We start from the raw sequence: 14502 nt of genomic DNA, 5'->3' as shown, positions 1-14502 counted from the left end.
TAGAGAAACCAGCTGAGTTAGAGAAAACTGGCTGTTTTTACCGCTAAACTACCTAGGATCTTTTTTTGTTTGTTTTTGTTTTATAAAAGTTAAGCATTTTGCTTAGGGAAATCCATTTAACTCTTTTGTGATTCTTCAATCTACAAAACTAGGCTTGATATTTATTAAGTTGGTTATTTACCTGCAACTGTATGGCATTCGGGGTCCCCCAAAAACAGAAAGACTGAGGATGGTTGAATTTATAACCTAAAGAGTTCCACAAAACACAATTGCATAACTTGATAGTGTTTACCCCCTCCACTTGGTTATTTAAGAAAAAAAGTTAAAGAAATTAAATGCAAGCCTCTACATTGCTGCAAGGGTAAGGCTGCAGATTTAAACATACTACAGCCATACAAAATAAGAGATTTTCAGTGCAATATTAATTTGCCCACAGAGCACATATGTAGTACGTTTGTTTAGTAATTAGGCTGATAAAGTGATACTTTAATGTATACAGTGTGTTCAGTTCAGGCAGATCAGTTAATGTTGCTATGAAAGACAGCTTTTTCCCTATCTGACTCCTGTAATTTTATACTGTCCAAACGTGCAGTCCTTACTCAGGCTTCTTTGTTGACTTCAATGGATGTTTTGCCTAAGTAAAGACTGCTGCTTGATGCCCTAAGTTTGCAAAGTTAATGTTGCTTTAATATAGGAGTTGCATTTCATTATATAAAATTACAATACACACACACACAAACACAAAAGTGCGCGGCTTCAAGTAGGGTTAGCTCAGAGTTTCACCCTGAATTTCTTCATAACCTCCAACAGTGTACTGATTTATATGGTATGGCACTAGTGTCTGAGGTGTGGCGCTAGGTAAATTTTTAAAATGTATATATTGAATTCTGGCCACTGGCACCATATCAGCTGGTGACTAGCAGCCAGAATCTCAAAAGAGGGTAGCTCTCCAAGCAGTGCCCTACTCTCATCCTGTCCTTAACTGGCCCCAAGAATTTGGATTTAGCAGTCAGTGAGCAGCCAGGGACAGGAACAGAGATGTGGTAACTCCACGCCCACAGTAAGAACACTCCCCAGCTGGGGCTGATTCCTGGGATCATGGCCAGTAGGCAGCTCCCTTTAAATCACTGGTTGGCCTACCTTCTGTACACGTCATAGGGGGTGCCTGCTGCAATCTCCCTTTCCCACATATGATCACTAAAGAGGGCAGGTCTCCAAGGTCTGCCCCTGTCCAGTATTGGCCCAGACAACTATAACTTCATCTGTCTTCTGTCCTGTATATTTGAAGGTGCTAGCTACATATCTGCTGCCAAAACTGAGCTGTTTATTTTTTAATTCCCAAGCTCTTTGCCTCCACTCTTCTCCAGTATTGTGGTTAATAACACAACTATTTTCTTAGTCACTCAGCCTACAGATAATCTTTAACTTCTCCCTCCTTCTTACCACACACCAAGACCTTTAGCAAGTCTTGCTGCTTTTCCCCCTCCAATATTTCAAAAATGTCTTTCCATCAACAGCCGAGACACTAGTCTACACTCTGGTAATCTTTTGTCTTGATTTCTCCTCCATTATGGCCTCCCTAATAGATCCCTGCCAATTGGTCTGAAATGCAGCTGCTACAATCAGGCCATGGCACCCCCCACTCGAATATCTTCACTGTCTCTCCATTGTCCATCATATTAAGTTTAAATTTCTTGGTCTCACCACCTTCAAGACACATAACTCTGCCATGGCCTATGCTTCAAAACTCATTTTTTAGTATATATCCCCCTAAGCACCCTTTAGCTCTGCTAGCCTTGAGACCTGCATCATGACTTTCTTCCATGCTGTTCCCTCTGTGTAAAATGACCAATCCACTCCGATGTGCCAGGCACCCTTCCTCTCTTCATTCAAATCATTCCTAAAGACTTATTTCTTCTGTGAGTCCTACAAACAAATTTCAGGGAAAAGAAAATAATAATCTAAAATAACAGAACCATCAAGATGTACTCATAATGAACCACATACTTTTAATATTTTTAACCATCATCTTTCCTATTCTCCCTTCTACACCACCACTTCTGTTTGTTGTGTTCAGTCATGGTCAGGACTAAAATTAGACTGTAAGCTCCAAAGGGAAGGGCATTTTTTATTTGTTCAGTAAAGTGCCTGTCACGCATTGGGAACTGTATAAATAACAACAATAATGGCTTTTTATGGTAGTTTAAATACCTAATCATCAATGATTTCTTTTACAAAGTAAATCAAACATTGTATTGTTCATGTAAGGGAAAATAAAACTTGAAAAAGCAATTTTACATCTTGTAAATAATATGCTCCTTAGGGCAATTTTCCTTTTCCCTTTTCTTCTGTTGCTTTTGCCAGCCTTGCTTCATTATTTGTCATCAATTGTTTGATGATTAATCTAATTTAGAGTCAACTCCAGTTGTCCCATCGATTTCAGTGGAGCTATTTTGTGGAAGTAATTTTAGTAGGATTGGGCATTAAATTATAATCTCCTCTGGCAGAGACCTTGTCTTCTCAGTTGCATATGAAGCATCATGTCCATTTATGGCACTATATAAGTGACAAAGGAGAAAACAAACAATCTCAAAATAGAAAGATTCCAGAAAATGTTTTTGTTAATAGTCCCAAATAAATCCCATCTTCCTTAAAGGAAGATGACTTTCGATAATACCTCTGAAACTGTTAAATAATTCCATTTATTAGTATCATCCTTATGGTCTGGCACAGCAATGTTGGGACCAATTTACAACAGGCACAGAAAAGCCTCCTTCCTAATCCCGAAGTTAAAGAGCCACTATTATTCATCACAGGTCTTGAGAACAACTTGGTTTCACCAGGCTGTGGAAGGGGTGCAGACCCAAAAGTAGCACTCCACTCAGCAAATGTAATCTGCAAGCAAAGCATGCAGCTATCCGCTTGGGCAGTAGTGGCTGCCCAACTATTATAGCATGAAGTTCATGTGGTCTCTAGCTCTCTGCAGGCACTGCCAGAACATCCTCTGTTATCTGGCCACAGCCAGGCTGCTTTTTAAAAACTCTAACAGAAACTTTTCCTGCTGAATAAGAAGGGCTAAATTTTCCATTTTGCTAAAGGACTAAGAAAGGTTGCTGGTATTAGGGGATTTATGAGTTTCATAGTAGACTATGGAGCTTAATTTCTTCTCTTACAAGTCACCAGAGCTTCCAGAAAGTATTTTAAAATCTCCCAGAGGTCGTTGCTTCCTGGGAACTGTGGCATAGGTTCCCACAGGGCTGTGCAACTGCAAAGGTGTGATACAGCACAACTATAGAGATGGGGCAAAATTGTAACTGACTTGCACTTGTAAAAGCACTGGCCATAGACACCCACTATTGCTTGGACTTACATTGGTACCATCCCACTAGTTAAAATAACAATGATTTAATTCTTTAGTGTGGACTAGGTCTCTGAGTAGTAGAATCTCCATTTTAAAATAGCCCAGCAAATGAAAACCTCATCAACAAAAACAATTAATCTGAACTGTTTAGCTAAGGAGGGATTTGAAATACTCTGCCAAGTACATTTCACAGCTCTGTCACAACAGACACTATATATTATTAGTTTCTTGTTATTTCAAATATTGAACAAAACTGAAAAATGTTTTGATAATAGGACCAGGAGTGGTCAGTCAAGGCAGGATTTCGTTTTGTTTACATTTTCTAATGCAAACTAAATAAAAAGGTTGCAGTTCTACAAACACGCAATACAGTAGGGATTGCAACTAGTCCAAGGCTCGTAACTCCACCATGAAAGAAATCTTGCTCCATTCCAAGATCTAACACAAGTACCATTGGACATATGTATCCAATAGATTTTGCATAAAATACGTGTCTGTATTTAAAAAAAAAAAAAAAAACAAAAACCTGACACTTTAATGTCATCTCGGATTTATCTGAAGCTGTGAACATTTATATCAACACTTTCTCTTATAGAGCTGCTTTCATGCAAGGCTATCAAGGGTGGAGAAATGTTATTAAACGCTGCAATACCGCTGTGAGCCAGCACGGTACTATTACCCTGGTTTTACAGGGAAGAAAGGTTGAGGGATAGAGAGGTGAAGTGACTTGTTCAGGGCCACAGGGTGAGCCAGGGGGCAGAGCATCACAGAGAGCCCGGGAATCCCCCCCCGCAGCTTCTCTCCCAGCCATGTGCTCCAATTGCGGGGGGGGTTTGTTTGTTCAAAGCGTGAGATTTCCAACATAGCAAAGAAATACAAAGAGCAGACCTGTTACCCATTCTAATACGGGCACAACGAGTCTCTTAAACCGAGCCTTTGGGGGCCGGGCTCAGGGAAAGGGGTGGAGTGGGTCCGCCCTTTATTACTGGGAGTTGAACACCTAGGAGCGGCCCCGATCTCGCCGCCCTGGGACCAGGACGTCGGATCCCTGCTCCGCTCCAGTTCTTCCTGCAGCAGGCGCTGGGCCTTATTATTTATCAGGAGCACGCGCTACCCCCGCCCGCCCAGGGGCGCGGCGCGGCGCGGCTCGGCTCGGCATCCCCGCCGCCGGGAGAGCGCATCGCTGCCCGCCCCGCCCCGCGCGCTGCCCTGGCTGCAGTAGCGGGGCCGAACCTTGCCGAGGCGCGCTCCCGCCGCAGCCGCCCAGCTTGCGGCCGCGCAGCCGGGCGCGGGGAGGGAGGTGACTGGCGCGGGAGCGCGCGCAGAGGCGGAGGCGCGCACGGGCGACGGTGTGTGTGTGAGAGGGAGACACCGGGCAGGGGAAGCGGCTGCGCTCGCCTGGGGAAGACGCCGCCGCCGCCGCCTTCGCCACCCCGCGTTATCCCCGAGGAAGGGACAGAGCAGGGCGCGCCGCGGGACCGGGATAAAAACCACCACAGAGCGAGGAGCGCCCCGCCCCCGCCCCCCGGACCAGGAGACCCCCAGAGGCCCGGCCCGGCCCGGCCCGGCCCCGAGCGCCCCGGAGGATGTCGGGCGGCGGCGGCGGCGGCAGCCGGGAGGAGGAGCGGCGGAAACTCGCCGATATCATCAACCACTGGAACGCGAACCGCCTGGACCTGTTCGAGATCAGCCCCCCCACCGAGGTGAGACCCGACCCGCCACCTGCCCCCCGCCCCGCACCGGCCCCTCTGCTGCGCCCGGATCCCACCTGCGCCCGGCGCGACCCGGCCCGGCCCGGCCGCTGGGACCCCCCCCCCTTGCCCTCCCCCCCCGCGAGGTGAGACGCCGCGCCCGGCACAGGCCGCGCCCGTAGCCAGCCGGGTCAGGCTGGCGAGCCCCTCCCCGAGACTCTCCCTCTCATGGGGGGGGGGGGGGGCGATACAGAGCAGCCCCCCCGGCTCTGCCCTGACGAGAGGCGCTGGGGCAACGCTGGCTCGGGCAGGAGAGAAATGAAATCCCCCCCCAACCACTCCCCGCCCCCACTCCCTGAAGGTGACTTTTCCCCTGGCCGAGGTGGGGCTGCTGGTGCCCGGTAGTGGGACGGCCAGGCGGGGGGAGAGGGGGGGTTTTCGCCGTTGAAATGCCCTGATGAGCGTCTGGGGTAGGGGGGGCAGGTTTGGGACCGAGAAGAGGCGGGAGAGGGATGGCCGGCACCCCGCGGCCAAGTGGGAGGGAGGGAGGGACCCCCTGGGTCTCGAGGTGCTGCGTGGGACTGGTGCACCCGGGAGGATGGTCCGGGGGCAGGGGAGGGAAGGGAAGGGGCTGCGCTTTGTAGCGCTTGCAGGAGGGAGGGAGGGCCGGCGAGAGAGGCGCTGGCCGTGTTTGAAATGATCCCTTGGGTGCGGAAAACGCCACCTTTCACACGCAGCTTCTTTGACTTCCCAGCTCAGGGTGAGCTGTTGGTGAAATCTCCTGCTCGGCTTTCAAAGGGCGTGACGGAGGGAGCCTTTTTAGCTCAACGTGTTTGAAAACTTTCGAGGTTGCCAGCGTTCAGTTTAAAGTAAATATCGGGCGGATTCCTAGTCCTGAGAGTTCACGTTGTACCGGAAAAACACAGTGGGCGATTTCTTCCCAATGAAATGGGCGGTTTTTATAACTGGAAAGAAGCTGGGGTTGCTTTTTAAAAACTAACACTCAAACCACACCTCTCCGCTACCCCTTGTCATACTCGCTTCGGCTGGTCAGTGTTGTGTGTCTGGTTTGAAAGGGTGTGGGGGAGGGTTTGGGTAGGTAGGTTATAGTCCTATTTGTCTGTGACAGTGGGCTCACTGCTCTCATAGGGTGGAGATTGATCATGTGCTTTCCCAGGGAAAAGAGGGAAATTAGCACTTGCTTTTGGCCTGGGCCTGTTTGTGTTGTTTATTAACAAAGATCCCAGAAAGAATCATGTTGTCGTCTTTACATTTCAATCCCATTTTGAGTCCCAGGTAAAATGTGTAACCATGAAAAAGCTAAAAGCAATCTAATATCTTTAAATTTTTAGAGTTAAAAAAAAAAGTAATATATTTAATTGGACGTTTTCTGTTCCATACACTCTTGTGAACTGTTTCTTGTGCTATAAATATTACTAAGATAAGGGTTCTGTGTAATTTGATCTTGCCGTGTTTATCGTAATCCCAACTCTTTGCTTTTTATTTACTGCGTGTTATGGAATACATTGATATCCTATAGGCATTTATTTAAAAATGTAGGAGCTACCACTAATGCAGTTTTCATCGCCTGTTGGGGAGAATACTTTGCTCTCAAATGTAGATCTATAGAGTTAACACAATATCAATAGCTGAATTTTTACCTATTCCCTGTTATCCCCTCCCCCCCCCCCCAGTGTTTCCTATCTCATCCCTCTTTCTTCCCATTTATGGCAAATTATGTTTGTGCAGTGTTATTGTGCTGGTGACAGCCAACTTGAAAAAAATATTACTGTAGGTTGGCTTTGCGCATTTACTCTGGAGATTTACCAGTCCTTGTACATAAGCTACTTGCTTGCCCTTTACATGATTGTAATGAGAAATTATATTTTACTCACCCTGGGGAAATAGATGTTCAATTTAGGCCCAGATCTTGCAAATGCATATGCTTAATTTTACTACTGTGTGTAGTCCTATTGATTTAATTGGGGCTATTCACTAGAGTAAAGTTGAGCATGTGCACAAGGGTTTACAGGAGGCCTTATAAGGTAACTGCAGATTTAATCTGGGCTCTTACTCGAGTGTGTTGCCTCTAACTCACCTCCCATCCACACACACAAACCCCAGTCCTGGTTTAGTGGTCCTTTCAACCCTGAGCTAGCTGTCTTATCTGGGGCAATAGGCTAAAATCTGTGTGCTTATGGTTGGATTGGTGACATGCCCATTTTGTAGTGAGGATGCAAGGTAAATTGAGTGAATGTTAAGTCTTCCAGTGCTTTCCTGCAGTTCCTACTGTATGTCCAGAACAGACAAATTTTCTCACAATTCACTGGGAAAGAGTCATATAGTGGCTCCACTTTTTGTGGACGTGCCACCAGAAGTCTTAGTGAGAAACATGAATGAGTGAAGCAGCAGTGAGAACACAGTAACTTGGTTATGGCTTTGAGCAGCCACGCTACATATAGGGGCTAAGTTAGTGGTTCTCAACCTGTGGCCCGAGTTGGCACACAGCTGTGGCCCATGTGGCATCCTCAGGACCATACAGGTCATATTGGATGTGGCCCACAATGGTAAATGGGTTGAGAACTACTGGGCTAAATTAATCCTGGTGCTTAGCCTGTGTTCCAGTCAACTGAGTTAAGTCTTCAGTGAAGACATACTCGCATTGTAATCTTTCTGGGGCAAGGCCTGTCTTTTGTGTATGTACAGTGCCTAGAGCAGTGCCTGATCCCTGATCAGGAACTTCAGGTGCTACTGTGATACAAACAATCTGGTTTAGATGATCTGCCTCAGATATGTTCTGTATGTATGGGGTAGGCATTTTCAAAGGACCTGGCCACCAGCTGCAATACTAGAGTTATTGGCAGATTATTGGATTCAACAACAACAACAACAAAAAAAAGGGAATTTGAGAGTAACATAATGATTTACAATTCTGGAGACTAATGTCGTCTTTTCCCAGAACAAGTTCAGTGTAGACTGTTATCGTGAAAGATTTCCCTATGCTACCTGCTAGTGTGCCTCAATGTTAATTTGAAAAGGCTACAGCTTTGGCAGAGGTGATCATTCAGTTTTTATGTCCATCACTCTTTTTGGCATCCAAGTGGAGACTAAAGGCTGTGAATGTAGTGCTGTTTTATAGACAGGTAGACTCGGGTTTTCAAAAGAGCCTGAAGATTGGTCCACACAGGAACTTGTGCTGAAATAACTAAATCAGTTTTAATTCACATCTTGTGGTGTTTCAGTGCAAGCCTGTGTTGGACAGTCTTACTTTGGAATGCATATTATTTCAGTGCAAGTTTGTGTGGATCAGTCCTAAGGGGATTAAGTGTCCAAATTCCACCGACAGTTTTCACTCCCTTTGGACTTCTTTGAAAATCCTAGCTGTAAAAATAAGTCCTCCACGGAGTTTGGGACAGTGTGATCCATTGGGTAGGATATAGGGTTTGGTTTCTATTCCCAGTTCTCCCTGGCTTGATGTATGATCTAAGCAAGTTACTTAACTTTTCTTTATTTCTGTTTCCCATACATGCTTTTTGGATTTTTCTTTTAAAGTAACATTTTACAAAAGGTCTTTAAGTTTTGTGGATGAAAGTTGTGAAGTATTTTGATTGTATTTTACATGGTGAAAGTTCAAGATTTTTTTTTGCCAAGTAAAGTGAATAGTACACATGGGTTCATATTTTGTTACACTATGAACAAACCTCTTTAAATACAAATATCACATAAATACCATGTGGACTTACTGAAAGTAAGGTAATGTTTACACTTAATAGCATTGTAGGCATTTAACATTTTTTTTTTAAACATTAATGGGTGTTTCAGAAGTCTTTTTAATAATCCATATTACTTATTAGTGTCACAGATGTGCAGCATGTGATACTTAGAGGTATCAAATAAGACTAGGTTCCTGGCCCAAAAAGTTTATGAATGAATATAAAATACTGCATGTTATAACTTAATTTAATATCAGACCAGCTAATATAATTAAATTCTTACATTGTCAGAATTGCTGCAAATAATGGGATGCTTTCATTTCATAGTTCTAAGGAGTTTTCCTTTGCTGTGGTTTATGCAATATTGAGAGACTTGTTTGAATTTGGATTAAACTAGAGCTAATAAAGAAGGTTTTTAATGATCTAGTTTACTATGCAACAACATTTTAAAGAATGTTGGGACAGCTAAGGTACAGCAGGTTGTTTGGGACATGTGGACCAAGAAACGTGTATGTTATGGTTTGAAGGAATCAACAAAGAACCAAAAAAGTCCAAAATAAAACAGCCACCCTCCAAAAAGAAAATGGAACCACAAATTCTTGTACTCTTCACATTTTGCTTGTTACTCGCTTGCTGGGTTTCCATCTTATCTTTTAGAATTTGAGCTTTTTGCCTATGTCATGTTATGTACTTCGATATCACCAAGCATAGTGGGGCTTTGATATTGATTTGATGCTTTGGATACTATCCTAAACCAGATAAAAATATTACCGAGTAGCAAATATTTTGTCTTTTAAACTGTTTGTAGATTATAGGTGCCATTTCTTAAATTCAGTTCACTATAAGAGTTTTTGACTCTTAAGTTTTTGCAATGAAAATATCTACCGTAGTCACTTTGTTTAAAATATGCAGTTTGAGTTTTGAAGGGAAACATTTTCATTAGGCCAGAGAAAATTAAAATAACTCCATAGTTCAGTGGTTAGGAGTTGGGAGTCAAAGGTTCTAATTCCCCTTCTCAATGATTTATTTATACAAAGAGGAACAGCTTTAACAGGAAAAATTGAGGCCTTCCTAAAATATCCCATAGCCCAGTGGCTAGGGCGTTCTCCTGGGAGGTAGGAGACCCAAGTTCAAATTTCTCCTTCACATCAGCTTGGGGGAAGAGAGGGAATCGAACTGGGTCTCCCACATCTTGGGTGAGTGTCCTAACTGCTGGGCTAAAGGTTATAAGAGAGGCATCGCCACAACTACCTCATCGTTGTTGTTGTCCTCTGGCTATTTAGTCAATCTAGGGTCAAAAGAAATGTTTCATTTAGGCAAAATAAAATCTTTCTTGACTTTTTTGATTCAGTGATGCTTTTGAATATTCAGTTTTGGTTCAACTTTGACTTGAATTTTTTTTTGACTTTTCAGAAATGCCAACAAACTGAAAAATCTGTTATTCGCCCAGAGCTAATAGCGTACCTCCTTTTTTTTTTTTTTTTTTTGTGAAGAGCATTGAAATTTACTGATTAAGAGCTCTATGTAAGAACTAGAGATTAATTGTCTTGATGACAATACAGCTTTAACTTCACTATGTATCTTACTCTCACAGCAAAGTGAAAAAGGTAAAAAGGTTTGCGATGTTCATATTGATGATTCATCTTCCTTATCCTACAAAGCTAACTTACATATTGAGTTACACTGATTTTTGTAGAAACATTTCAGAGCAGTTTTAAGCTTGTCTGAGGGTTTGAGTAGGATTGTAGTCAGGAACCAAAATGTATTTTATTTTGGTTTTCCAGAAAAACTATTTTAATTTATCTAATGATATTTTCATTCATTAACATGTATTGTAATTTTCACGCATATCTACAAATTTATGCAAAGCTTTTGTTAATCTTTTTTGTGTTAAATCTAGCTTCTGAAATCAAAGAGATGGTGGTTTCACATTTAGTAGTCTGTTTTTAAAAAGCAAATTTCTGAAAGAATTGTCTAGTTTCATTTGTCAGCTGTTAGAGACTTTTGCCTACAGATATCAAACCTGCCTTTGTCGTTTCAACTGCAGCATATATTAAGCTAACTCTGGTTCAAATCTCAATATTGAGGGGTTGACTTGATTTTTTTGCTCATTGAGAGGCCATGTAAGTTCAAACAGAAACTTAGTCTAGGCAGTACAACTCTAAACTTACATAATTGTCTTTTAAATTGTGGTGTGTGAGTGTATGTTTAGGAAAAATGGTGAGATGGATTAGGTAGCATGGGGGAGGTTGGAAATGAGATACAATTTTTCACTGGTAGGTTATGGATTCAGATCTGGTCCTGGGTGACTGATAGAAGTTAAAAGTCATGACCATTTGAGGGATGTGTGATAGAGCTTATATGAAGTGAGTTGATAGTCTTAGGCTTTTTGAACACTCAAGGTTTTTAGACCCATAATTCTCAATCCATGCAGCTCCGTGAATGGTAGGACCGTTGGAAGCTGAAGTATAGGCAAGAATTGTGCATTTTTACTGTTCTGTCATCCAACCCTGCACAGAACAAGATGAGACAACATGGTATCAGAAAAACTTGTACCTTGTTTGTGCACATTACAGCTTCCACCAATTCTGCCCATTGAGGAGCTTCTCCGCTAGAAATTATGGGTCTGAAAAAGCTTAAGGCTGTGTTTACCAAAGATTTACCAGAGATTACCAAAAGCAGAATGAACATGGAAAATGAATTCTCTTTGCAGGGTGGATTTTAGAGAAATTGGCAAAGTGTTCCGGGAAATCTTAAAGTGCAACTACCTGTGCTGTACCTATTTGTTAGTGAATAGAAGACTTTTCAGTGATTTCAGACTGAGACCATTTACTATTTGACAAAGGATACAAGTAGTGGTACTTTTTGAAGTTTTTGTTTAATGATCTGTAATTCAGTTACATTTAAATTTGTACTATGGAGTTAGTTCATTTTGCTCACCATTGATTCACAATTTTGCATGAAAGCTGGGTTGAAAAGACAATTTACCGAAAAGCAGGTCATGAAAGTCTGCTTGATTTTATTGAGGAATGCTTTACTTACAGCAGCTTCCCATCAACTGAATATGCAGTCTTTGCAAGCAGAATATTTTGTAAGCTGCCTTGAGAACCATAATAAATGTAAATTCTTGACCACTGTGTAGAACATGGCAAAGGCAACATAACTGAGCAGCTTGAAGGTTTTTCATTGAAAGAAGATGCACTATGTTTTCCTCTGAATATTTCTTATGTAAGTTATGACTTTGGTTAATGGATAATTAATTCCTGTAAGGTTCAGACAAGTAGTTTTTTTTAAAGAAGTCCCTCCTGATGGGTGAATCTGTTATTGATTAAAGTGCTACTGACAAGTGTTATTTTTCATTGAGAAAAATGAGTCCTTTTGAAATATTAGGGCTTTATTATATGTTTACACAAATGTGCTTTTTCTGACGGTAAAACATGAGTCCTCTTGTCTTCTATTTAAAACACATTTAACAAAATAAAGGAAATTGAACACTCTTGTAAATTTTTGTTACATAATCGTGCCACAGTAATGCAAAGATAGCAGAATAACAAATTTTGTCCCTCCTAATTTAAAAAAAAAAAAAAAATGTTCATCCAGATGGGTTATGAAGATCATCTGAAACGTAAAATAAGTTTAAGAATTGGACAGATTGGCTACATTTCATCTTGGCTTGCTTTTAATTTCAGCAGTATAGATAGTGAGTATATGGCTCTGAAGAAAAACACTCTTGCATTTAACTTTGCTGTGTCAAAATGTTTTTTTTTATTTGAACAGATACTTTATTAATTAAGGGAAGTAAGATGGTGACTCACAAAACCCGGAGAGGTGTGTGAGAAATACATTCTAGTTTGGCAAGTCTGTTGTGTTGCTGAAGGGTGTAGTAGGAAGCCACAGGATGAAGTAATAATTGAATGATATGCCATGCTGTCAGTGAAGTTAGATTTCAGATACTTTAGGTATGTAGGAGAGCAGTTCTGTTTTTTTTTTTTTTTTTCCAAAACCTAAATATTTTAAATTTCAACTGAAGTCTCTTGAAATATTTTTGAGCAAAATATATTTGTGCCTAATGTATGGCAGAGTTTTTATACATAATACAGTTATGTAAAGCTCATTTCAGTGAGCTAAAAATTCAGAAAGTATATGAGAGATTTTACTGTTCACTTGTAAATGAATTAGCAGAGTATTGACTTCTACTGTTGAAATTGTTTCCCCATTGTATCTTCATGACCATATTAACAACTTTTTCCTCAGTATTGGTTTTGTATTAAAAAAGGTTAACAATATTGTTAATAATCAACTATATAAAATTTTTAAAAGATGCTTAACCGCAGGAAGACAAGAAGAGATCACACAATATGAACAGGTTCAAGAATTCCCAAACAACTGGAGAGTGAAATTTCATTGCTCCTGCTCATATTAGCAAATATGAAAGTGATATGACTATCCGTGTCACTCCTGCTTTTCAAAGTATAGTGTGCACCCACTCATCAGAAATGCAGTAGTCATAGTTGTGTGTCCAAAATATGGATAATTCCATTCAAACAAACTAATGCAAAATTTAAGGTTGAAAAGCTAACTACTTCAAAGTCAAGAAACGCAGAATTAAGGCCAACTGCTCAACCTTAACTCTGTCCCCTTGTGTATCTGTGTTAAAATATAATTTTACTTGTCCATGTTACCCATTTGAATCACTCTGCTGGCTCTTTCTGCTCCACTGCACTAAATTCAAGCCTCTTCATCCCAGCACAACACTTGCCACTATTTACTTACCTGACCTACTCTCAATTATTGCTTAATCTTCTCTACACATTCTGTTCTAGTGATTGCTATGTCAACACACCAGTTTTTTTGATTTTTCACAACTGTTTTTCTGTGCTGCTCCCTAGACGTGGAAATACCTTTCTGAACTGCTATCCTTCTTTACATGTTTAAATCCCACCTTAAACCCCATTTTTATCACATTGCTGACAAGAAATGAATTGACCAAGACTTATTTAATGTTTTTCAAAAAAAAGCTACACCCACACCTTCAGAAACTATGTAATCTTGTAGTTAGTTGCCTGCTCTCTCCTTGTCTTCTAATCTTTTGGAACTTCATTTTTATATTTAGAATGGAAGCGCTATGGGACAGGAACAGAGGGGTGTGTGTGGCGTGTTTTTTTTTTTTTTTTTTTTTTTTAGATATGGGATTATATGATGCCTTGTGCACTTCTTGAAAATTATTTATTCAGCATCAAGAAGACGACATATATTCTCTCAATGGGAGAAGAATTTCTTCACCGTATAATTTAACAGAATTGCTTACCCCTTAGTCACCGGCTTGCAGCCATACCTGTTTCTTTTCACTGGTATGGTAGTGTGCCTCACTGGTTAAACTAATTAATCCCTCCCTCTTCCTGGTTAAACAGAAATCCCAAAGCAAAGGCTTTTCCAAAAAGTCTTTTACTATATTTGAGCTCCATCCCTCTAGTCAGTCTGTGACCTCTTCCTGCTCCTTTTCCCCTTGCATTAGGAGGTTAACACACCTTTATCCTTGAGTGGAAGGGGTCTCTCTCTGCCACAGAGGCACCTGTGCCCTTCTTTGACAGTGGGCTCCAGCTTTGGGGCCCACAACAGTGAAGTGACTAATTATTCCAGCCTTCCGTTTCTATTTCACTTCCCCACATCACTCTCCTGGACTACTTCCTTGCCTGGCATGCTTACTTTACTGCTGCTTAGGCCTTCTGTCCAACTC

At 41.7% G+C, this 14502-nt stretch overlaps 1 protein-coding gene across 16 annotated transcripts in view; it reads left to right on the top strand.

Moving 5' to 3' along the window:
- Positions 1 to 4555: 4555 nt before the first annotated feature.
- AFDN (afadin, adherens junction formation factor) overlaps positions 4556 to 14502 on the top strand; it is a 213548-nt gene continuing 203601 nt past the window's right edge. For all 16 annotated transcript variants that reach the window (XM_067535945.1, XM_067535932.1, XM_067535930.1 and 13 more), the window contains exon 1: positions 4556 to 5064. In XM_067535945.1, coding sequence (XP_067392046.1) covers positions 4948 to 5064 — 117 coding nt within the window. In that variant the 5' untranslated portion in view covers positions 4556 to 4947. The remainder of the gene's footprint in view (positions 5065 to 14502) is intronic.

Source organism: Emydura macquarii, unplaced genomic scaffold, assembly GCF_026122565.2.
Source record: "Emydura macquarii macquarii isolate MOO-44397 ecotype Brisbane River unplaced genomic scaffold, CSIRO-AGI_Emac_v2 contig_3517, whole genome shotgun sequence".
In the NCBI taxonomy this organism is placed as follows: Eukaryota; Metazoa; Chordata; order Testudines; family Chelidae; genus Emydura; species Emydura macquarii.
Note: the sequence above shows the minus strand (reverse complement) of the source record. Positions and strands in the feature narration are given on the sequence as shown.